Source organism: Tubulanus polymorphus, chromosome 1, assembly GCF_964204645.1.
Source record: "Tubulanus polymorphus chromosome 1, tnTubPoly1.2, whole genome shotgun sequence".
NCBI classification, from domain to species: domain Eukaryota; kingdom Metazoa; phylum Nemertea; class Palaeonemertea; order Tubulaniformes; family Tubulanidae; genus Tubulanus; species Tubulanus polymorphus.
The window spans coordinates 24,876,854-24,899,387 of record NC_134025.1 but is presented as its reverse complement, the minus strand read 5'-3'; the positions used below and the strand labels follow the sequence as shown (position 1 = coordinate 24,899,387).

The 22,534-nt window shown below is 36.3% G+C and overlaps 4 protein-coding genes across 7 annotated transcripts; 2 read left to right on the top strand and 2 right to left on the bottom strand.

Annotated features, from left to right (window-relative positions):
• Nucleotides 1-382: 382 nt before the first annotated feature.
• Nucleotides 383-6,180, bottom strand: LOC141906230 (WD repeat and HMG-box DNA-binding protein 1-like). The gene is made up of 25 exons (XM_074795475.1): nucleotides 6,042-6,180; nucleotides 5,747-5,858; nucleotides 5,474-5,625; nucleotides 5,274-5,382; nucleotides 5,091-5,188; nucleotides 4,911-4,959; nucleotides 4,727-4,819; nucleotides 4,511-4,617; nucleotides 4,350-4,434; nucleotides 4,208-4,264; nucleotides 3,931-4,138; nucleotides 3,636-3,802; nucleotides 3,376-3,560; nucleotides 3,211-3,292; nucleotides 2,840-3,126; nucleotides 2,629-2,737; nucleotides 2,371-2,547; nucleotides 2,144-2,281; nucleotides 1,830-2,065; nucleotides 1,636-1,754; nucleotides 1,399-1,478; nucleotides 1,150-1,290; nucleotides 978-1,063; nucleotides 765-900; nucleotides 383-680 (listed from the first exon to the last, which is right to left on the bottom strand). The coding sequence occupies exons 1-25, from the start codon at nucleotides 6,116-6,118 to the stop codon at nucleotides 465-467; spliced, it is 3,306 nt and encodes a 1,101-aa protein (XP_074651576.1). The 5' UTR covers nucleotides 6,119-6,180; the 3' UTR covers nucleotides 383-464.
• Nucleotides 6,181-6,417: 237 nt separating this feature from the next.
• Nucleotides 6,418-13,909, top strand: LOC141903502 (suppressor of cytokine signaling 5-like). Of its 3 annotated transcripts, XR_012619078.1 has the most exons (3): nucleotides 6,418-6,552; nucleotides 6,803-8,584; nucleotides 11,134-13,909. XR_012619078.1 is itself a non-coding variant. In XM_074791626.1 (2 exons), exon 2 carries the CDS (start codon nucleotides 6,826-6,828, stop codon nucleotides 8,233-8,235), a length of 1,410 nt encoding a protein of 469 aa, XP_074647727.1. In that variant the 5' UTR covers nucleotides 6,418-6,552; nucleotides 6,803-6,825; the 3' UTR covers nucleotides 8,236-13,909. The 3 variants fall into 3 exon arrangements, 2 of the variants coding, with proteins under 2 accessions (XP_074647727.1, XP_074647735.1); XM_074791626.1 differs by having other exon boundaries at nucleotides 6,803-13,909; XM_074791634.1 differs by having other exon boundaries at nucleotides 6,422-6,439; nucleotides 6,803-13,909.
• A 430-nt stretch (nucleotides 13,910-14,339) lies between these two features.
• On the top strand, nucleotides 14,340-19,629 carry LOC141901481 (kelch domain-containing protein 3-like). Of its 2 annotated transcripts, XM_074788757.1 has the most exons (12): nucleotides 14,340-14,396; nucleotides 14,817-14,954; nucleotides 15,375-15,569; nucleotides 15,829-16,002; nucleotides 16,216-16,331; nucleotides 16,419-16,490; nucleotides 16,850-17,063; nucleotides 17,171-17,257; nucleotides 17,385-17,493; nucleotides 17,574-17,647; nucleotides 17,734-17,812; nucleotides 18,059-19,629. In XM_074788757.1, the coding sequence occupies exons 3-12, from the start codon at nucleotides 15,416-15,418 to the stop codon at nucleotides 18,120-18,122; spliced, it is 1,143 nt and encodes a 380-aa protein (XP_074644858.1). In that variant the 5' UTR covers nucleotides 14,340-14,396; nucleotides 14,817-14,954; nucleotides 15,375-15,415; the 3' UTR covers nucleotides 18,123-19,629. The 2 variants fall into 2 exon arrangements, with proteins under 2 accessions (XP_074644858.1, XP_074644849.1); XM_074788748.1 differs by lacking the exon at nucleotides 14,817-14,954 and having other exon boundaries at nucleotides 14,344-14,396.
• A 466-nt stretch (nucleotides 19,630-20,095) lies between these two features.
• Nucleotides 20,096-22,323, bottom strand: LOC141912159 (vesicle transport through interaction with t-SNAREs homolog 1B-like). The gene is made up of 7 exons (XM_074803376.1): nucleotides 22,131-22,323; nucleotides 21,973-22,031; nucleotides 21,269-21,379; nucleotides 21,102-21,179; nucleotides 20,723-20,896; nucleotides 20,499-20,560; nucleotides 20,096-20,419 (listed from the first exon to the last, which is right to left on the bottom strand). Exons 1-7 carry the CDS (start codon nucleotides 22,228-22,230, stop codon nucleotides 20,326-20,328), a joined length of 678 nt encoding a protein of 225 aa, XP_074659477.1. The 5' UTR covers nucleotides 22,231-22,323; the 3' UTR covers nucleotides 20,096-20,325.
• Between the last annotated feature and the right edge of the window lie 211 nt (nucleotides 22,324-22,534).

The window sequence follows — 22,534 nt, the reverse complement described above, 5'->3', positions numbered from 1 at the left end:
TTTCAAACATGGTTCTTCTTTGATTCGATGCAGTCTCGCATAGAAGTGATTATTCTTTGCCAGTCAGATGTTCCACCTTTCATCGAATCAAATGACAACTACACGTACCTTTGCTATATGCTGCATAAAAACCGAGAATTCTGAAAGGCCCGTTGAAATTCTCATGTGTATATCTGGTATTGAAGCAGGTTCCACAGCATACAGTACCACTCCAAATACGGAGAGGATATCTTATGAAGTTGGAGGCAATAAAAACCTATGGAGTGAATGCTTATCCCAGATGTATATTCCACTAACATAACCAAAAATAACGCAGTGTGCATTATACATTATATTTCAATACTTTATTCTACATAGTACATATATATTGTATATTGACAATCTGAAAATTTACAATTGCAGACAAATTAAATATCTGTGCACAGACATGAACATTCGAGACCATAACCGGATTTATCCAAAGTCTATCTTTTGTCAAAAGCAAATCCTGATAACTTTGAATTCACGCGCTGACTGAGAGGTTCTTTAGGTTCACTTAATGAGTCTTTGGATTTTTTCTTAGGTTGATCGTCGACTATCTCGGTTTCTATTTCCTTATTCTCCATGTCATTATCTTCCCTCTTTCTTTTCTTTGTGTCTTCCTCAGTACTATTCATGGATTTTGCTTTGTCCATCCACTCCTATATTTTGGAAGACACATGGGGATATTCCAGTATTAAGAACAATGCAAGAGAACATGAATCTGAGAGAAAAGATGTGCCCACCTTTCGTTCATCTTTGGTAAGTTGACGGAAACTCCGAGCAGCAAGTTTTGTCAAATCATCAGCGGACAAATGGGGGTGCTCTTCTTCCAAGGAAGGTCTGTTCTCATCCAACCACAATTGAAATGCAGAAATTGGTCTGAAAAATAAGATGATACTCTAGATTGTTGTTCAACTCACAAGCAGAAATTTTGCATGAAACTTTTTTAGACTAACTTCTTTTTTTCAGTATCAGACGCATTGACCTCGGAAGCTGTTTTATCTTTGGCTTTGGATGAAAAAATTGTCATTTGCGCACTGGGCTAAAAATCAAAGAAACCAAAGATCTATTAACAGATGATTGAAACTATCAGGGACTCTGTCGATTATAACATTACTTCAATTGTACCTTTTTCTTGATCATTTTCTTATGAACGATTAATGGTTCAGAAGGCTTTCCAAATATATTTTTAGATGCAGCTTTCTTCTCTGGTTTCATATTGTCAAAAACACTAGTGCCACGGGTTGCTGATTCTTTGGGTTGAGACATCTGCAAAGTATTGGAATTGAGTACCGGTAACCACAGTTGTAGTAAGTTTAATACATTCTCCTGTACACTATCGTTATTTTCTAAAACCTAAGTAACATCCTACCGTACCTTAAATGGGTTTTTTCTGGAAATTTGTGAAAGAGTAGGTTTCAGCTCTGGCTTCTTCTCTTTGACCATCAACATGGGGGCTGTAATTGAATTGAATGAGATATATAGGACCAAGCAGTCATTTTGAATGTGAAATACAAGTCAAAAGCAAAAGTTTGACATTATGACATACGGTAGTAATAATAATAGGAAATGTTTCAAATTTCATTGAGAAATACTAACAATAACAGTACATACCAGATTTAATTTCTTCCTCTTCCATTGTATCTTCAAGGTTTTCATTCTCCTCTTCTTCATTACTAAGACCTTTGCCATAGCCGTTTCTGCTCGACCATTCACTATCGACTGTATTATGTCTGCGACAAAAAAATAATCAACATAAGCAATAAACTGATAAAGTTCAGACTAGAAATTATCTAAAATATTCTTACTGATTATCAATGCCAGTTCTGAAATTTTCGTCATCGTCATCATTTGCGTGTGCATCTCCAAATAATCTGGCTTCCTCCTCTTCACCTTTCCGCTTGGCAATTTCACTAATTCGTTGGGCTAACATCAAGTGCCGAAGGCGACTAGCGTACTTGATTGCTAATTGTACCGTCTGCTGGTCAGGCATCAAATCACAGATTTCTGTAGCGCGGAATTCTCGGTCTGATTTACAAGCCAACTAAAAAACGTATCAAATATTTGCATGCAAATAGAAGCAGATACGATATTCTGTTCTATTGGGATTCCTTTCACTCACTGCAAACATCTTCATTAAACATTCTCTATCGGTAGTTTCAGCACTTGATTTTCTCATAGTGACCATTTCTTCATCTAGTCCTAAGGACATCCATCGATCTAAATGGCTACTGAATAGCTGAGATTTGCAGTAGGTTTCCTTCAAAAACAAATACAACTAATCATGACATATTCATTCAGTTGGTACGATCATCATGCCTAAACGCCAAATTTTCGAATTTGTCATACCTCGAGCCGTGACTTTTCAGTTTCCAACTCACAAAGAGGAATTTGAAATGGCAGGATCTGTACAACAGGTCGGGGTAACATGGTCGGAAAAGTGCTGCCTTTACACAATATGCACCGCAGTTGTGCTGGGTTTTCTAACACATCGACTAGCCAATAACTATCCGAACGATTTTTTGTCTGAAATGGAAAGAAATATTACTAGTATTGATCTGGAAAATTAAAGTAATATATTGAAGCAAAAACAGTTGTAGAACTTACATGATCTTTGAAGTTTGCCACTTGTATCCAAGTCAAACCAAATTTCCTGTTTAACATTCTCACAACACCAGCAGAGTCTACAGTAAATGGTGTACGTTCCGCTGAAAAACTTTTTAACAAAACAATCAATCAGATCTTCAGAGTTAATGGTTATTAGCTATTAATTCTATGTGTAAGGATTGTCATGTATCCATCAGCTTAATTTGCTTACCCGATCCAGCTTAGGGTGGACTTTGGACTGATGGGTAAACCTTCCCCAATCGGTAATGGTTTGGAAGCTAGACGACTAATTTGTAAAAGTTTAACTCCGAGATTCTGATCGCCTGGCACACCTTGTCCTATGTGGAACACAGTCATTAGTTGATTACCATGGGCTGCTAATGTCACGATCGGTCCCGGTGTGCTAAATATCTGACACTGTATTCCACTGATTGTGAAGATACGCACATGTCTTTTATCGGTTCCAACTGCTATCCAACCACTACCCAAAGTAATACACTGCAACACCATATTTATGAATAGATTATCAGATAAACGTTTGTAAACAATATCTGTATTCAATATCAAAACTGTTCAATATACCTGTATTTCTTCACCTTTGGGCATAGAAATAGACCAGTCTCTTGAATTATCCCATGAGGAGAAGTGTAGACAAACCAATTTACTGTGAAAAGCAAAAAATATCAAACAGAAGTTCAAACGATGCACTTTTATACATTAAGACAGTACAATGCATCTTATACTTACCTCAGTGTTTCATCATCACTCACACATGCTAGAATTACAGCTTCTTTCGACATATCTGCCATTGAATGACCCAGATCATTTGACATATGCATAGCGTGATGAGTAGCTGTATCGTGAAATTCGATATCTATCGAATTTTCTTCGTTCGTTGAATATTGTCTGATTACGCCGACAGAATTCCATACCTTCAGTAGAATGTCAGAGGCATAAGCACAAATTGATTCCAAGTTTGCACCCAAGAGGTATTAATATGTGATTACCATGAATCTCTGTGAAAGACCGGCTGATGTCGATGCAGGTTGAAAAGGCCGCTGTAAAGGTGTTGGTTTGTATCCATCAACTACTACTGTTTTGACTTTCTCTTCAATTACAGGTTCAGAAACATTGTCTGCTTCATCTTCAGGAGCCTTGAACAAGCTATCTACATCTATGACGAAATAAACATTCCAATTCAGAAATTTTTACCATGCGCAGGTACAAGGTACAAAAAGTGCAATATATAAAATCAGCTGGGTGAAGCAGACATCCCAGCATTAACACTTTTTAATACTTTACCCATTGAATTTTCATCTTCTGGAAGATATTTTTGTTTAAGTCGCTGCAAAGAAACTACGCTCGATGCATCGTCATCATCATCATCTTCACCATCTGCATTTACAACTTTCTTCCCTTTACTCAGCGATGGTATGACCATATTGTCATCATCGTCATCATCTTCAGCGAACAGACTGGCATACTGTTCAGCAGTTAATCCTTCCTCAGCCTATCAATTAAACAATATCTTATCAATCGAATAAATCTAAAGTTTTCTAAAAAGGTATCTTATACTTACTTCATCTTCATTGTTTTCACTATCAAATCTGATATCCTCCAAAATTCCAAATTGACCCTGTTCAAGAAAAAGCAAACTCATACAAAATATCAGCAGCATGATCTATGCAAACCTATAATTGTGGTCTTATAATAAATCTTACCTCTGTATCGCAAAATGCAATTTCTTGATTGCCCTTAGGATTCCATTTCAAAGCACATATTGTCAAGTTTTTAGGATGCCGGTCCCTATGAACGTATACAAAGAATACTCAAGAGTGAAATTAGATCTTCAAAATCTAGATAAATAGTAAATTATACGAACCTCAACAGACACTTTCTTGTCTCGGTACACCATATGAAAATACCTCCATCGTAAGTAGCCGCAGCAAGATATTTTCCACAGGGAGAAAATGTGGTAATAGAAATTTCCTACACATTAATATATATATATATATATATATATATATTGGCATAATAAATACAAATGAAATCTCAAATGAAGGTGAACGAATTTTCAGTTTCAATTTTTGAAGATTACCGTTTTAATTGATGTATCGGCATAAAACCTGAGATTATCCCAAGTATCGCGTTCGTAAAGTCGTATCTCTTTATCAGTGGGAATAGCCAGGTACTGCAATAAAATATGTATGATAACATACCACCAGCAAATAGTATTTTTTCTTTTAAAAGAAGTTTTTTTCTAATCGAAATAAAAAACACACCCTGCCACTTTTGGGTTCCCAGTCCATTCTGCAAAGACCCTTTGATAGGCTGAAAAAAGATGACCATCTTTTAATGAATTTTTACTGAATGCCATTACTACATACCAGGGCATTACATGTGAATCTCTATTATTGGAGTCCTTTATCATTTTCCTTTCTTATTATAGTATAATAACTTACCTAATATCACTGTACTTAGGAAGAAGATGCATAGTTTTCAAACAAGATTGATCTGCCAGTCTCCAAACCTTTACGGTTCCATCACAAGATGAAGATGCCTAAAAATCAAAATGGAATTTCAATGAGATGTTGTGCAATTCATTGCCATAAATAGTGTAAATTTTCATTGAAAATTTGTCATACCAAATATTCTTCTTTCGGATCCAAAGCTATGCTTAGAATGGGTGCATCATGACCTTCAAATGTTTTGAATTCCTTGTTTGCAATGTAGACCAATTTGATAGCGAAGTCACTGAAAAATTTGATTGAAATGTATTGAGTTCATCTCATCGTAACCGACAAAAAACATCCTTTTAAAAAACAACTAATTCACAGCCCCATACCTTGCACCAGCCACCAGTTTTGTTCCATCTTTATTTATGCAAATTTGCGTAACAGGTGAAGTAAATCTGGCTATGGTGCCATCAGGATTTCCATCTGGGAATGTATGTGCTTGGATGACATTAGATTCAGTAGCTGCATAAAAATGTTTATCCTGAAACGGCAACAATTCACGTAAATAAATTAGAAACTCAGTAGGCCTAATAAAGATTGAGATTATCAATTGGATTTCATCCTCTCTTTCGCAAAACATCAGTTGTTGAGGAACGTCATACTTTAAACGCAACGGCGAAAGCTTTATCACCAACTCTGTACGATTCAGCATCATCGTCTTCGATACCAGCCCATACTCGCACATCTCCATCAGCGCCACAAGTAAAAATATGACTGCAAGAAATTTACGATTCAAAAATTCAATTATTCAGGGCTGATCATTCAAATAGGATACATACGGATTTTTAAAACTTCCTGCAGAATAAATATTTAATTTGAATTTTATTTGAAATCACTTCCGGGTTTGAAAAATCATTGAATTATGATCAATTAAAGCATTGAAATCAAACTACAAACCTTCCCGGGTCGTTATAACATAAATCTGTGTGGCCTTCGCTGTGGGCAAACCGAAGAGGCTTTTTCGTCGCTGCCATCTGATCTTTTTTTTATCGTTTTAGTGACAGAATTCGAACGAAAATCTCATCCAAATTTCCCGCAACTAAAAATCTCCGCAGTAAATGAATAAATAGATAATAGATTTTCTAATTCGGTAAATCCTCCAACGCGCGATGAATCAAAGATTTCAATTCTTTCCATTATTTTACAACGGTTTTATTAATTTTCTTTATTTTAGCCTGTATTTTCTGAGCGTTCTTAATTCATGAAAATGTTGATTAGTTACCGCATCACGTGTCACATCCGGCACTCAACATTTCATTCATGAATCAGGGATCGGTCGTTCATGGAGAAATATCGTGAGTAGTATTTATTTAGCGCTTGTAACAGTTCGGCGCGCCAGAGATTGCGACATATTTCGCTTAGCGTGAGAAATAAGTGTCTGTAATGTGCAATGAACAGTGATTTAACGGTATTTATCTCTTTGGATAACGATTTTTCTAGCTTGATGGAATATCTTCAAAAAGTGTGTTATGAAGATAGCCTAATAAATTGTGTAATGTAGGCCTAGAGTACGTGTGGTGCATTTGTGTCATGTATAGATTTGGTGTGTGCTGAGTTGCGTAAACAGATGAGTCATGCAGCAGTGATCTGCCCGGACTTGTCTCATCCAGCGCCAGTTTTAACTTTTCCCGTTTATTTACTTTCTGTTTATATTATAGGTTAGCACTACTATTGCTTAGAAATGTCTACGAACAAACCAGAAAAGGATCCCGATTCGGGAAGCTCCATCGATTCGTTACGTGATCAGATAATATCGCGAAGAATGTTCGCGGATATCGACGAAGAAAGTTCCGCCGGCGATGAGGCGTCGAATTCCGACGATAACGCCATCGCTTCGGAGACTAGGTCGAAAAAAATGTATCGTTTCACGATGTCTCAAAAGCGTAAAAAAAACCGCGGCGAAATTAAAGAAAAGAAATCGTCGTCGAACTCTTCGAGCGGAAGCGGCGGGCGCAAATACTGGTTTTCTTTTAAATTTCGAAAAAGATGGACCAATCGATTGCGGCGAAGTAGCGGCTCGAAAAGCGCTCCGTGTGATTTAGCGAGCGCCGATTCTCAGTTGAGTTTGGACGCCGGCTGCGTATCGACATGTATGGGCATTAAAAAAGTAGATGAACATTTTCCGGGCTCCGGTATTTTATTCACAGCCACGTCGTCCGACGCGCTCGAATCTCGTTCCTCGGACGAAGAATCGCCGGTTCACACCCCGAAGGTTAAACTCAAGAAAGCGAGCAAAATGAAAAAATCAAAATCAAAATCTAAAGCCTCGACGAGTAGACTGTTAGAAATCGCGAATTGCCCCGCGGATGATTCATCCGATCATTTATGCGCCGTTCGCGCCCGAGATTTAGAAAACGGCGTCGAAATACCGCCGAATATCCCGTATCATAGCGCTCTAGCCGGCGCGCACGATTCTAGTCTCGGCTCGGCGTTTCAGAGACAGTGCGTCATGACAACTACATATCCGAACAATGGTAGCCCTTTACACGGGGCGGCTTACAGCAGCGAATCTCAGATTAGCGAGTACGGCAGTTTAACCCCGCAAGGCACCTATATTCCGCATACCGTTCACACCCAAGTAGACTATATACACTGCCTGGTGCCCGATCTACAGAATATCAGTAGTTGTAGTTTCTACTGGGGAGTCATGGATCGGTACGAAGCCGAAAAACTGCTCGAAAACAAACCGGAGGGCACGTTTTTATTGCGTGACAGTGCGCAGGAGGAGTTCCTGTTCTCGGTGAGTTTTCGGCGTTACGCGCGGTCGTTGCATGCGCGCATCGAACAGTGGAATCATAAATTCAGTTTCGACTCGCACGATCCCGGCGTGTTCTCGTCGGACACCGTGTGCGAATTGATCGAACATTACAAGGACCCGAGCTGTTGTATGTTCTTCGAGCCGATGCTCACGCTTCCGATGAACCGGACTTTCCCGTTTCCGCTGCAGCACCTGTGTCGCGCGGTGATCGGCACGCATATAACGTACGACGCCATTAATTTTCTGCCGTTGCCGAAAAAGTTGAAGGAATACCTGAAATATTATCATTACAAGCAGAAGGTTCGCGTTCGCCGATTCGAGGTTCATTCATAACCACGTGTAGTTTATTGTATAGAGTATATGGTATGTATGGCTTTAAGTAGGATTGTTCGGAATTTATTTTCTTAGATTTGTATTGATCTATCGTTCAGCAATTGCATTTGTGAAATTTTCTCTTAAATTCAGATGACACGTCGCATAAAAAATTCCCTGGAATTGTGTATAATTTTACCGTTGTATAGTTGCGCAATCTACCGGTAGTACAGTTAGTAGTCGAGCCAAAAATATCTCATTTTGTAGCATTGCGTCTTACAAGTATTGTATGTGCATTGTTGTTTATGATATATTCAACCGGTGTAAGAAAAATCCTAACCAAATTTTTGAAAACTAGACACCTCACTTAGTAAGTTTGAATTTTCAGTTTTAATCATTGATATGACAAATGAAATAATCTTCTTTGGCATGTTCTCCCTTCTTTGTATGTTAATTCGTTCAAATATCATGAATTTTTAAAAGTCGGTTTATTTCGATTACAAAGCACTTGTGATACAAAGCTACGAATGTGGTTTTTCGTGTCATTCTCTCTTAAGTAACGCATCTCGATGTTGCCACCGTGAAAGGAGCGCCTCAGACTGATGGTGCAATACTACGCCAATGCTGGCTTTTTTATGGCAAGTCTATTCGTTGTCTTGTGACTGGGTTTTATTGATTGCCACACAGCAGCAACTTGCAGTTCACAGAATCGCCCACACATGTTAAATACTGTTTTAGAAATGCTGCACATCGTGCACTTATTTCCTTATCCATCCGTGGTCATGAATGTTGCTTCGAAACTACCTCAAATGAGTCCGTTGACTTTCCCTTATTTAATGTGTCCCTTGTAGCAGGCAGGCCTATTAACATATTACATACCGGTATATCTGTTTATTAGCTTGATAATCATTGTTACGCATAATGATGCTAGTACCTTCTACTTATTAAAAGTCCTCGTGTAAGTTTCATCTCGACTATGATGTGTACGTAGATATTCACTGTGGAATAGGGACATCTTAAGAAGGAAACCTAATCATGAATTTATCGAATCCACAAAGACGTTTCAAACCATTGTTTAGATGACGTTCATGAATCCTTTTCAATTTACTTGAATTGCTATAAAATCTTATTAGAGTTAGAAGATTTAATGTACATTCGTTTAAAGATTGGTAGACACTTTTGAATACCTTTATTTGGCGTTGGTGAGAATTTCAAGATATCAGTAGTTCCAAAATGATGAAACTTGCCATGAATATTTTCAGCACTTTCTGGTTGGTCTTATTTCATTATTTTGCACACATTGGCAAATGTATTTTAGTACGTATATATGTATGTATATATATAAGTGATCGTGCCGGGCAAAGTATTCATTGATAAAATACTGTTGAAAAAACCTATACCTAGGGATGGCGTGATGAAATTGTGTAATGCATAATGAATAATAGCTGATGGGGATTGTTCTTATACAATGTTGTGTTGTGTTTTATTTTATCGATCTATGCCCCATCATGGGAGTGTCAGTCGTTGATAAAAACGGAAAGTTCGTTCAGATTCATGTGTTGCTGAAATTGTACGGTTAATCCCTGTAAAGATTGATTTGTAATCACAACTCTCAACCCGGCATAGGTTTCCATGGCGATAGGGAGTGTTCCTTGAAATGATTCACTATCGCGCGCTGCTTAACGGTAATTTGCAAAATTGCAGCGTTGTCATGGAAACCAGACAAAGCCGCCCATTTGACTCATGACAATATAGCAAATATGGACTAAAGAAATGAATATTATTCACTCAAAGGGCGATGTATACGCTTTAGAGATCATCTCTAGGGGATAAACCAATAAAACCTTCCCAATTAAATACTTCCATAATTCATATCTAGCTTGTGTAATGTTCTAAATGATTATTACATCGTTCGTTGATCATCTGTAATGGTATTTGTGGTCAATCAACTCGCGAAAACGTTATCAAGAATAGATTATCATATCTAGATTAATCGCTCCGATGTGTACTAAGCGCGTTTTGTATTTTAGTTGCTGGAATTGTCATTAATGAGTAATAATTGGAATTCATACAATCGCTAGAGCGTTGTGCTATATTAGAAATTGGCCACCGATGTCTCCGAAATAACCTCATTCAGCCACCCAGATAGCAGTAGCTTTTATCACTTTGTTAATGTAGCAATTAGATCTTATTATCAAGACTTATCTGCGATCCAGAAATAATTATCACATCAATGAGAGCATAAACGCCTATAGATTATTGGATGACAGCGCTCTGTTGTGTGGGCTAACTTAGGAGGGGTGAGGTTGTAGTTTGAAATGGGTCGATGATTGTTGGGAAAACATGCAAATTTTGAAAATCATTGCTTAGTAATGCTTTTTGAGCTATTTCTGGCAATCAAAGGAACTGGAATGGTTGCGCCCCCGTGCTTTGTACGAGCCCGAAGGACTTCTCTTTGATATATGAAATATGAAATTAGATCTGGTATTCAGTTTAGAGAATGGTGGCTTTATTACTTTAAAACTATATGTTGTTCAAGATAACTCTGCAGGGAGAGAAATTATTTTGTCACGAATGATCAAATTTCATGCTTTTCATTAATGTTTTCCACTAAAGACTAATGGTTCTGTACCCGAGGTCGTGTTGTTCAGCCTGATCTGTATAAATAAAAACCATGGGTGTTTTTAACCCTGCTGAGTGCTACAAGTCGCTATCAACCAGTCCAATCAAAAATTCATTTAATGTCTTTTCATACGTAGAATTATCGATGTGTTGAACGATAAACCACTTACATGTGGCTTTAGTCTGTGTGTAGTTGTGTCTTGGCTACTGATAGTTTTTTCTTAGGATTAATTATTTACAATTCTTTTGTCTACTACGTGTTACATTAAAAGTTTGTAACTGTTACTTATGTTTTAGATGTCTTACTAGAGATATGATGGTATTTTTGTCGTGCAAGCGATAATTAGTTTATCACACAGTACCGTGAAGGTGTGTATGAGTCATTGCTTGTCCATTCACAAAGGGTGTATATCATATTATGCAGACTAAAGAAAGAGTATACAAACTGAAAAATATTTGTATTTTTGTGTATGAAAATTGCTGGAGAAAAAGTATGTACCAGTACGATGCATCTGGTGCATTCTTTAGGGAGTGCACACATTTTTAAAACCAAATTAATTGACGACGCATGAAGCCTTCAAGTACATCAACTCACAGAGGTTTTTCGATTGACTTGGTCATGGGAAATATTGATAATGCCAATATCGGCTCCCACTGAGCTGGTCATTTTTGCCATCAAAATGTCAAACAGGGCTTATGTGCAGTGGTCGTGATGTTGTGATGTCAAGATAGGAGAGCGTCTTTGAAAGTAGAAACATATAAAATTATGGCGTTCAGTTTTGTGGTTGCACCTTGTAAAATATGTACATGATTTTATCAGTAAATACTGATGATATATTTGCCTCATTATGGCATGTTGTAAAAACTTTGTCTTGCTTTTGGTTTGATTACTAAGATTCGTAAACAGTCAGATTCCTAAACTTGTTTTTGATATGTCATCAATTCTTGTGGCAATTCTGTAATGTAATTACTAACAATAACGTACATCAGATATTCATATCAATTGAATTTAATGAGAAAGAGTAGTTATTAAATGTTGGAAGCTTTGTCTATCATTATCATCCTATGACCTCAGCTACATAATCAAGGTTATCGTCGATAACCAAATAATTACATCACTTGTATTATTATCTATTCTAGAAATCCCCAAAAGTGTTGAATTTTTTCTACATAATAAAAAAAAGTACTCTATCTGTGATACAGGTGCGTGCATATTGTGGACTTTGTGAAAAAAATTGTTGTCATTTTTGTTCACTTTAACCTATTTTGATAGCATTTATTATTGTAAAAGAAAATTAAGTTATTTTGTCATGCAGTCTCTTTTGAATACCGGTAGGTTGAAATTTATTTACTTTAGTTTATGACACGGTATTTCATATACTTTGCATGGAAAACCTTTTCATCGAAAAACCATTATTTGTATTAGCACTTGAAATGATATGTTATATTAAGAGCTACTCTGGATCAAGCACTCTTCATTGCATGAGGATTCAACAAATACACAAAAAAATGACTAAGAACTTAATTCTTTCATTCGAATTATGGATAGGTCAAAGTCAGATTTCTAAATGAATCTTTTAAAAATTCCCACTGAAATATTGGGAATCCATTTTGGAAAGACCTTGGATGGTTCTGATCAATTCCTTTGATTTTGATACATATGTACACCACATGTAATCAATGATGCCATTTTTCCATTGATAATCAATTGATGATTTTTTTTCGTGCACCATTGCAACGCAAATTTTAACAACTGAATTGATATAAAGTGTACATGTATATGTTTTCTCTGCATTGATAGAAAGTTTAATTCTATTCTCTGTTAAGCTTTACTAAAGATCATCATTAGTTAGTGTTAATTCTATTGCATTTGGTGTTATAATGCATTATTTACGGCCAGTTTGTCATCATTAAATATAACTTTATTGTAATTACTGGTATATAATTATTGTATGTTGAAAATTGTAAAAGCCACTTTCAATGCAATGTTTGGTGCTTCCCTCATTCATAAGGGAAATTAAAGGGTGAATATATGTCGTCTTGGTAGGAATCTTACTTTTGCACGAAAGCAATGTTCAGATATTTTTTAGGAACAAAAGTATTCGCACATTTCAGTCTTGGAATAATGAACTGAGGCACACCAAAAGATACACCGTTGTTTATACACAACGTTGCGAAGTGTTTTCACTGCTGCATTCTGTGAATGAACACCAATCTTGAACAGCCCTGAAATAGCTAGCCAGGTGTATTCATGTGCCTACAGACCGACGGTACCGAGGTGTTATTTTAAAAACTCACGAAAATGCCAAGTGTGTGGTAGTTAGTTCCAAATGACTTTAAATTGAATGATTGGCTGAAATTAACATCCTACACATAGTTAACAGAAGAAAGGTGAATGTCTTTCCAAAAATATCTTTGTGAAATTCATAGAATTAAGAGGTTTTCCCAGTTGACTGTTACAGAGTGAGGAAAGCTTATTCATCTATTTTCTGCAACAGATTGATATGATTTCTAATTCGATTATAGATTCACCCTTATAAGTATAAAATGGCCATGGATGATGTGAATAATTCAAAGAAATTGATTAATGTAAACCGTACTTCCAGGTACATCTACGCTTGCTATTTTGACGGTTCAACAAATAAAAGAGAACGTTTTATAATTTTGCGTCTTTGAAATCACGGAGAGCCTTTTTTATCGTACACTGAAATATAAAATGAATGGAGATGTGTGTACTCAGGGAACTACTGGATAACATTAGTTTGGGTGCATGTATAAACTACTATACAATTTTAGACATCAATTGATTGCTTGTGACAGTGAGGTATAAAAAGCATTTTATCATGTGTGCCAACTGGTCCATGCTTGTGACGAGTTTTGGTATATATATTTTCTTGCTTGATGCGGGCTATGAATCATTGGCTTGAATGTGAATATATTATAGATAGTTGATTTCAATTCTTCGAATTTAGTGTAATGATAGATTTTGCCATTGAGGTTAACAATGTAAGCAAATATATATTTGTGTGCTAAAAATTGAAAATGATATACAATGATGATCCTATAGGGAAAATGAAGTAAAAGTGAAATAAATTTACCTTGTATCCTTAAAAATGTCTTAAGACTTTAATTTTTCTCCTGATAAAAAAGTTCATCGAAGCTGATATAGGAGAGGATGACAAATATGGAAAAATGAAATTACATGAAAATTAATATATGAATATCCAAGGACATAACACATATGCAATTATAATTAGTACCCATTTGCATTTACCAGTGCTGAGTGACAAGTGAGTTCAAGTCCTGTTGGCTGCTTACAGTGGCCGGCAAAACTTCAAAAGGCCGTCCCATCGTCAGTAATCCAATCGGATTAGTCTTAGGGTCCTAAGATCCAAACGAAGTAAAGCAAAATCTAACACTTCTTTGACGGTGATCAGTAACAATTATTGGGACTCGAACCTGATTGACTAGCAAACAGCCTTTGGCATATGAGTGTAAGACCAGTGCTGACACCCGAGCTGTCAAAAATGTTCCCACTATCATGAAGAAACGGAGAAAAGGTTTGATTTTATGGTTTATATTTGGAATATGAAGTAATATGTTTACGGATATAGTAAAACAGTAGAGATTTTGGCGTCTAGAAAGAGTAGGAACCAATGTTTCGGGTTTGAGTGCGATGTCAATTCGTCTTGACTTCCATCAATTCAATTTCAATTCAGCGTGCCAGCAGTCCAACTTCCAAAAAGATGTAAACAAAATATTGATATTTCACTGATTTAGAATTTTGTGCCCATTCTTGCTTTTTTCTGATATTTAAATGCCTGAACATTGAAAACTCTGAAATTGGAATTTCATGAGTGTCGCTAAATTTGAATAATTGTCTGTTGAGTTGACGATTTCAAGCCCAAGGCAAGGCAATTTAATTATTTATCGCACAGTGGATATTTTACCATATACGGCTAAGTATTTTGCTTTTTTAGTACATCGTCACTGATTGGCTGGTTTGCGCCACGCATGCACACAGAGGTGCGCGACTTTGAAAATTCAAGGAAAGTGTGGAGAACAGAGTTAGAGAAAATATAGCGGATTGAGCGAGACTCGAACCCGGGCCAGTAAAGGTCAGGGTCATACCACTAGACCACCGAGCTCGCTGAAAACCACCAGCATGTTTTAACTATCTATAGTACCTCGCCTTACCCTAATCCTATCCCTAGGGGTGAAATGGAACCCTCTGGACCCTCTTCTCACCCTCTCGACACTAACCCTATCGAAACCCTAACCCTAAACCCAATATAATGATTTTATTGAATGTACGGTAAAATATAAGTAAATACTTTGCCGTGTACGGTTAAATATCCACTTCGTATTTATTTAGTTTATTAGATAAAATAGCTTCGATTGTGGACAAAAGTCTGTGGTTTTACTGCAAGAAACAGGAATAATCATGGCAGTTTGGCATCAGACGTAGCATAGAGAACCTGTACCTGAACCTGTCTGAACTATATCACTCATATACGCATACTTTATTTCTATTGCAGGCAGTAGTAAATTTCACCGTATTCTAGTAGCCTAGAGTAAAATGTTTGTCTGGACAGTGCATCTAGAAGGTGGCCCGCGAAGGGTCAATCATGCGGCTGTTGCTATCGAAGAAAAAATATATTCATTCGGAGGTTATTGCACTGGAGAAGATTATGAAAAAACCCGACCGATGGACATCCATATTTTAGACTCTGGTTTGTTTTGATCTGATTTGGATATTGTAGATTGATTGACAAAAGAAGCTAACATTATAGGCCTATTGTTGAAACACCCAATTAAGTCGGCTCATTTGGAACAGATTATCAGCTCAGAGTTGCCGCTTTTCTCGACTTTCCGGATAGGTTTTTTAATTTCCAATTTGAGAGTTCGGATATTTGGGAAATTCATTTTCAGGGCTGTGTCAGTGTAAGCCAGATGAAAATGTAGATTAATAAGGTTTTACTCTCATTCCAGTTTCGTATCGTTGGAAAAGTTTACCGATACCAAACAGAAAAGATCCCCACTATTCAGATGTACCGTACCAGAGATATGGCCATACTGCTGTTGCATACAAAGAATGCGCATACGTTTGGGGTGGTAGAAATGACAGCCAGGGTGCTTGTAATATCCTTTATTGTTTTGATACAGGTAAGCGATAAAACAGTAGCGTACGACATTGCCTCATTTTTACCATGTTGACCCAAATGTGATATAAGTTGAAAAAATTGTGTGTATCAGAACAAAAAAAAATTGTGAACGTCCCCTCGAAAATTTCGTTAGGTGTCGCTATATCCAGTCATTTCATGTAACACTTCCAGTCACGATTTTGGTTGTTTTGTTCAATGAATTACTCATTTGCAGTTGCTTTAAAGTGGAGTAAAGTTTCAGTGTCCGGCACTATACCTGGTGCTAGGGACGGCCATTCTGCGTGCATTCTTAATCATAAAATGTACATATTTGGAGGCTATGAAGAATGGGTAAGTATGAATGTACATGCAATAGGCCAAACATTCTGAGATGGATATCAGTTGATTTGTTTATTCGTAGTTTGTCATTTTTTTCAGCTTGATCGTTTTTCCAACGAAGTACATTCATTTGATTTTGCCACAAAAACTTGGATGAACCTACACTCTGCGGTAAGTTCTATTGACATATTACTAAAATTTTGATGTATTTAGACATTATTTCTTGTACTTGAATACGGAGCTGTTGCATGGATATTGACATAAGTGTTGAGTTTTTGTGGTACCTTAGTTCATTTGACTGCAATCGAAAGTCCAAAGGCAAAAATCGATTTTCTGTTAGGGAATTTGATCAACTAATTTGCTCAATCTAATTAGACTTCAATGAAAATACCATTCTTTATGACAAGTTTGTTATAGTTTTCACTGATCCCAACAGTAAAATTATAAAGGAATCACTGTAATTCTCATGAAAAACATATTTTACTGTAGTTCAATTACCAAGATGGATGATGAAGGCTCTTTCATTACAGGGATCCCCAGCGCAATGGCGAGATTTTCAATCTGGTTCAGCAATCGGTGACACTATGTATATATTCGGTGGACGAAGCGATAGAGCCGGACCGTGGCATACAAACAATGAGGTCTACTGCAATAAGATACAGGCGTTTCGATCTTTAAGTCAAAACTGGTTCGAACCGGAGACGACCGGACAAGCTCCTTTCGGTCGAAGAAGTCATTCCGCCTGTGAGTAGTTGAATTTTTAAAATATTGCTGCCAAACTTGCACTCAAATAATGATGAGTTTATTATGGTACATTCATCCGTATTCACACTTATGGTTTTGTTTTACAGTTGTCCATAATGGAATGATTTATATATTTGGTGGTTATAACGGCTTGCATGATTTGCATTTCAATGATCTTTATCGCTATAATGCTGGTTAGTGTGATTCATTTGTATCGATTTAATACATTTTTTTCGCGAAATACAACGGCGTACTCATTGAATAAATAAACCTGAATATATACTCTTTACTTTTACATTTATGTCTTGTATATCTATTTAGAAACCAGTGAATGGAGCTTAGTTAAAGTAAAAGGACAAGGCCCTTGTCCTCGTAGACGTCAGTGTTGTTGTGTTATTAAGGACAGAGTCTTTCTGTTTGGTGGAACGAGGTATGTATATCATTTTCAAAATTTAGTTAATTCTCATAATTTCGTGGCTGAAACTTATTTTTACAAAAAATTATTTTCAGTCCATGTACTGACTCGTCTGAAGGTACAGAATTTAATCTGATGGATCATTCGGATCTGTACGTTTTAGATATGGGTAAGTTCTTACAGTGAAACTTAGGAAGTCTTTATCAATCCAATTCATGATTCAAATCACTTGATAGTTCTTCGTTTATCTTTCAGCCCCCAGTCTCAAAACTTTATGCCAGCTAGTTGTTTTAGAGCATAATCTAGATACTTCCAACTTACCTCATGATATCAGGTACTGGTATATTTTAATATCTTCTGTCAGAATGGATGCTATTTGATAAAGATCACTTATTAAATCTAGAAAATTGCACAATTAGAATGAAATGGTACCACAAGGTATTATATTTGATGCTGTTGACCGTTTCATAGTATGTTTCAGTCAGAATATTTTTTCATTATAATAAATGGAGACATTGACTGAATATGAATCGACATCAGACTTATAAAAAACAAATGATTGTGTGAAATTTCTCTTCAGGTGGGAACTGACTGCTATGACTACGAATAATACAATTAGTCGTCCACTCAATTCATCTGGTTGATCAAAATCTCAGACGGTTTTTGCTGACGGTGTGTCAGTTGGAATTCATAATAATGTTCAATCCCTGTATGTCTTAACATTGCAACTGTTTTGCATTTGGACGTGTATATAAAAATTAATGCGGAATATACTGGTATTTGAATACCTGAAATATGACTCGATGGGATCCGATGATATACCGGTTGTAGAAATTTACTCGAATTATTTGATAGAAAATCAACACTGTAGTTAGATATACGAAGCAGATAGATATTTATCTTTTAGTTATGTTGAATATGAAATTTTTAAAGTATTGTCTTTTCATACCCGGTGCGTGATTCATCCAAAATTCATAGACAGACCATGCTCTCACTGGGTCCAGGTTGAGAGCTAGGTTAAGGATCAGAAATGGAGTAAGTCTGAAAAACAAGTTCAGGATCGATACCTTTAAGCAGTGTATCACTCTTTGAGCACTCCATGCTTAATTGAATATATAACAAAGATTTCGATAGGTTAACATAATTAGATTTTGTTTGAGGACTACTCTATGCTCTTATTATTATTCTGTGTTACCTTATTAGGTACTGTTTCTTTTTGATCATGGAAGCATAAAAACCAATTAAGTTCATGTCCATATTGTGCAAGATATGACAAACATACTGCTGTTGCTCAGTTCTCAAAGTCTTAATTGATGTTTTATTTAAACTACTAATATTTGAAACTATGACGAATAGATAAGATGTACATATACCAGGTATGTGAGGTACCAGGTATGTCCTCCACATATATCGAAGCAAGAGATCATGAGGAAATAATCTGAAAAACTTATTTTTTGGAGAAATCTCTTTTCTGATGTGTGTATAAATAAGAATGTCTTCATAAGAATGTATGCGGTCTACTCCATTTTCTTCTAAAAATCAAGAATATTTTGTTTAGTTTATGCGCATGTACTCAAGCACATGTACGTCATGTTTTAGTGACAAGAATTGATTATTCTCAAATTCATAGTTTGGGACGTGGAAAATGGATTGTAGCAGTAATACCGATATTTTAGCGCATATTTCATAGTTATTTAACAAACTATTTGCTATGTTATTGCTCTGATTGAAAGTTGTTGATATCGGATAGATATTGGTGATAGTGTGAATTATTTGCATGGCTTTTCATTTATTTTCTAAAAACTTAGTATCTATTTATTCTGCATCGCGTGCCCATTTGAAACTAGCCAAGTATGAAGCTAATGTTGATTGTGTATGGAGGGCAAATCATTTATATGCAGGCTTTTCATTTCAAGTATGTACAGTTATTTAATCTACCACACAATGTCAATTATACGTATTTATTTTCTTAAAATTTTCAGTTCATAAAAGTAACCTATTGGTAGATAATGTATGGAATATAGATATAGCTAGATTGTTTAAGATATATTTGTTTACATACTAGCATAATGTTTGAATGTATTGATCTATCCTATTAATGTGTCACAATTGATGACAAGATGAAAATATTTTATGCAAATACATTAACACAAACCCAAGAATTTTTTTTTTCTTCTTTGAGCATTGCATACTATTTTATGCAGATCCAACTTACTCTGCTATCCAGCAATCAATTCCACTCCTGGTTTATGTATACCTGAAGATTATATTCATTCAACATGAATTACTAAGAGGTTTTGACTGGTCAATTTCTATTGATACGCGCAAGTTGTCCATAGATCACCAGATAAGCCATAAATCCTCAGCAAAATGAGACTGTATCGATTCAACTGGCAACCACTTTGAATTTGGGGTTGATTAGCTTTTTAAGACCGGGTTCACAGGGGTTAACTTGAAGAAACAAAAACACCTGTCGAGTTAGTCCCCAGGTTAAAGTTAATACAGTCTATAAAACTGGGCCCTGACAAATATAATGTCTCCATCCATTAAATAATAAGAGAACATATCTGATTTTGTTGATTTATTTATTTACATAAATCTATACAAATGAATGACTATTCCATAACATCAATTTTTCCCAGTTTATACAATTTAGCACCAAACTTCATTTGATTAGCCCATATACAAACAACTTCAGCTTTCATGAATTGTCTCCAGTGGTCCCAAAATAAATAGTTCCGAACATGTGTTTTATCATTCGGTCATATATCAGGTTTAACTGATCTAATTAGTGTTCACAATCAGTTTTGTCTTGTTATCACAAAAGAAGGATGCGTAGAGATATGTTTATTTGCTGAACCACTTGTAGTAGACTAATCCTCCTAAGATAGCTACTTCTAAAACTATCAATATGACGAGTATAACCTTATTGGTGATGATTCTGAAAAACAAAAAATTTGGAAATGAAAGAAAACAGATAAAACTGATTGTGTGGATATTTTTTATACCGCACAACTCACCCCATGGCCATTTTTCTTAAAATTCTTCTACTTTTAGATAAACCTTCATCGGTTTCATGGAGCTGAAAAATGGAGAAAACAAATTTATAGGTAACAAGACATGTAATACAGCACCCAGTCCCACAGTCATTTAGAGAGTTAAATTTGAATCTAGCCGATACAGTGGAAATTCATCCTGACTACATTGTGATTGGGCAGAGATATTTTCACACATTTAGGCCTACCCTATCTTTCGTACGCATCAGTGATTCTCTTTGATTGCCTAATTCATCGATGATATCGACGCCTATCTGATCAGTTTCAGCTGATATAACCTGAGCTCTCCGGATTCCATCTGATGCACGACTCAACGCGTGAGTCCCTTGCATTAAATGGGCACGTTGTCTTCGTTCTTCTGACTTAGAATGGAATAGATTGAACAATCAAGCAGAGATAATTTATATTCATCCACTCAGTTACGATCTATTTGGACCAGGAAAATTTGAGTGATATTTGTGTTGGATGGTATAGACATGAAGGGTCAACAACTTTTTAACATATATTCAAGTTTTTAGAAGGTTATGTTGGCTGAATCGGACTGTGAACTGTCACTCATGAACATACCTCCCAACGATCAGTTTCTGAACTATCTCCGAATAAATTTGTTCTGTCAGAACTACCGAAGTTGCTCTTTGCTTCTCGCTAAAAAACAAAAAATAATGTATCAAATACAATTATCGCATCAAAAGCGGAAAGATGGGTGTTGTTTTCTGCTGTTGTTAGATGTTTACCAACTGTCTGGAGGTTTGATCAATATCTCGTCTGTAGCCGCGCAATCGACTCATCATTTGGTTCCTGTATACAGCTGGTGCCTTCTTTAATTCTGTTTCCATCGACTGGATCTGTGTGAAATACCAGTAATCATTGCTTGAATTTACAAACCCTTCCACACCCAATGCAAGCATTCTATAGGCTAGGCCAAGCTCTAAATATGATCAAGTTGGGAGATGATTTTAGAGTAAATTGTAAGGATAGCTAGGGCATGCAACACATGATTGTCTGGTATTCAGGAGAATAGGTAGGGGATAAATCAGTAATCACAAATCACAAACCTATCTGATTTTGGAGCTTACCACCAATGATTTGGTCACTCACTAAGGTAGGGCCAAGGTAGTTAGTTACCTAATTGTTGGTGGTAAGCTTTTTATAATCGGATGGGCTTATATGTGGTTTGTGAAAATATCCGATCGTGAAACTAAACCACAGTCAGGTTACTGACTAGGGCCAAGGGTAGTTTCATGCAACTATTAATGCAAAACTGTTTATGACATCGACATTGCACAATTCATTGCTTATTGTTGATTTCCTTCTTTTATCTTTTTTCAGTAATCCGAAATGTATATGTTCAATTCGGTATGCTTTTCACGGTTTTTCATTTGAAAGACTTTTTTGGTAAAGTGGAAATGAAATGTCATCAATAAAGGCCTTCTCTCACATGTAATGCAGCATCTTCCAATAGATTTTCAGCTTCTCTACATAATTTCTTTCTCTCCTCTGTAATATCAAATAAATATATTCATCAAAATCTATTTGACGTTTGACAGATCATCCTCTGGCAAGCGATGGCGGGGAAACCCGGAAATGTAAACTCACCTCCGGATGCGTTTGGTAATTTCTCATTTATTTTGTGGTTCAGTGTATTCCTCAAGAGATTGAAATCATCTTCTAGCTCTTCGAGCTTATGCGATGACATTTTCGTTGTATTTTGGGGGGATTAGCGTTCGTTTTAATCCAGAGAGTTGCAAATAGTATCTAACAATTTGATTGATGTCTGTCTGCAGAGTTTCCAGAACCTGTCATGTCAGGGCCCAAGACCTGACATGACAGGTCTGACCTGTCATGTCAGGTCCCGAAAAAACCCAAACTCATGACAATATTTGACGAAACAGCGAAATATCGACGTGCTAGACGAATGGAAGAACATTTTGAGTTGAATGAATATTCTGACCCGTCGTTAATATCGAAAATGATTCAACAATAACGATAAGGAAAATGTT

Excerpts from the sequence above, each read along its gene's own strand:
- LOC141903502 (XM_074791626.1), top strand. The coding sequence starts at position 6,826 with ATGTCTACGAACAAACCAGAAAAGGATCCCGATTCGGGAAGCTCCATC.
- LOC141901481 (XM_074788757.1), top strand. The coding sequence starts at position 15,416 with ATGTTTGTCTGGACAGTGCATCTAGAAGGTGGCCCGCGAAGGGTCAAT. Across the intron at positions 16,332-16,418 it reads TTGGAGGCTATGAAGAATGG|CTTGATCGTTTTTCCAACGA; the intron begins GTAAGTATGAAT and ends CATTTTTTTCAG. Across the intron at positions 17,648-17,733 it reads TCTGTACGTTTTAGATATGG|CCCCCAGTCTCAAAACTTTA; the intron begins GTAAGTTCTTAC and ends TTTATCTTTCAG.
- LOC141912159 (XM_074803376.1), bottom strand. The coding sequence starts at position 22,230 with ATGTCATCGCATAAGCTCGAAGAGCTAGAAGATGATTTCAATCTCTTG. Across the intron at positions 21,380-21,972 it reads TGGAAGATGCTGCATTACAT|ATCCAGTCGATGGAAACAGA; the intron begins GTGAGAGAAGGC and ends TATTTCACACAG. Across the intron at positions 20,897-21,101 it reads CAGAAACTGATCGTTGGGAG|TCAGAAGAACGAAGACAACG; the intron begins GTATGTTCATGA and ends TTCCATTCTAAG.
- LOC141906230 (XM_074795475.1), bottom strand. The coding sequence starts at position 6,118 with ATGGCAGCGACGAAAAAGCCTCTTCGGTTTGCCCACAGCGAAGGCCAC. Across the intron at positions 4,139-4,207 it reads GTGAAAACAATGAAGATGAA|GCTGAGGAAGGATTAACTGC; the intron begins GTAAGTATAAGA and ends TTTAATTGATAG. Across the intron at positions 2,548-2,628 it reads TGGCAAACTTCAAAGATCAT|ACAAAAAATCGTTCGGATAG; the intron begins GTAAGTTCTACA and ends TTTCCATTTCAG.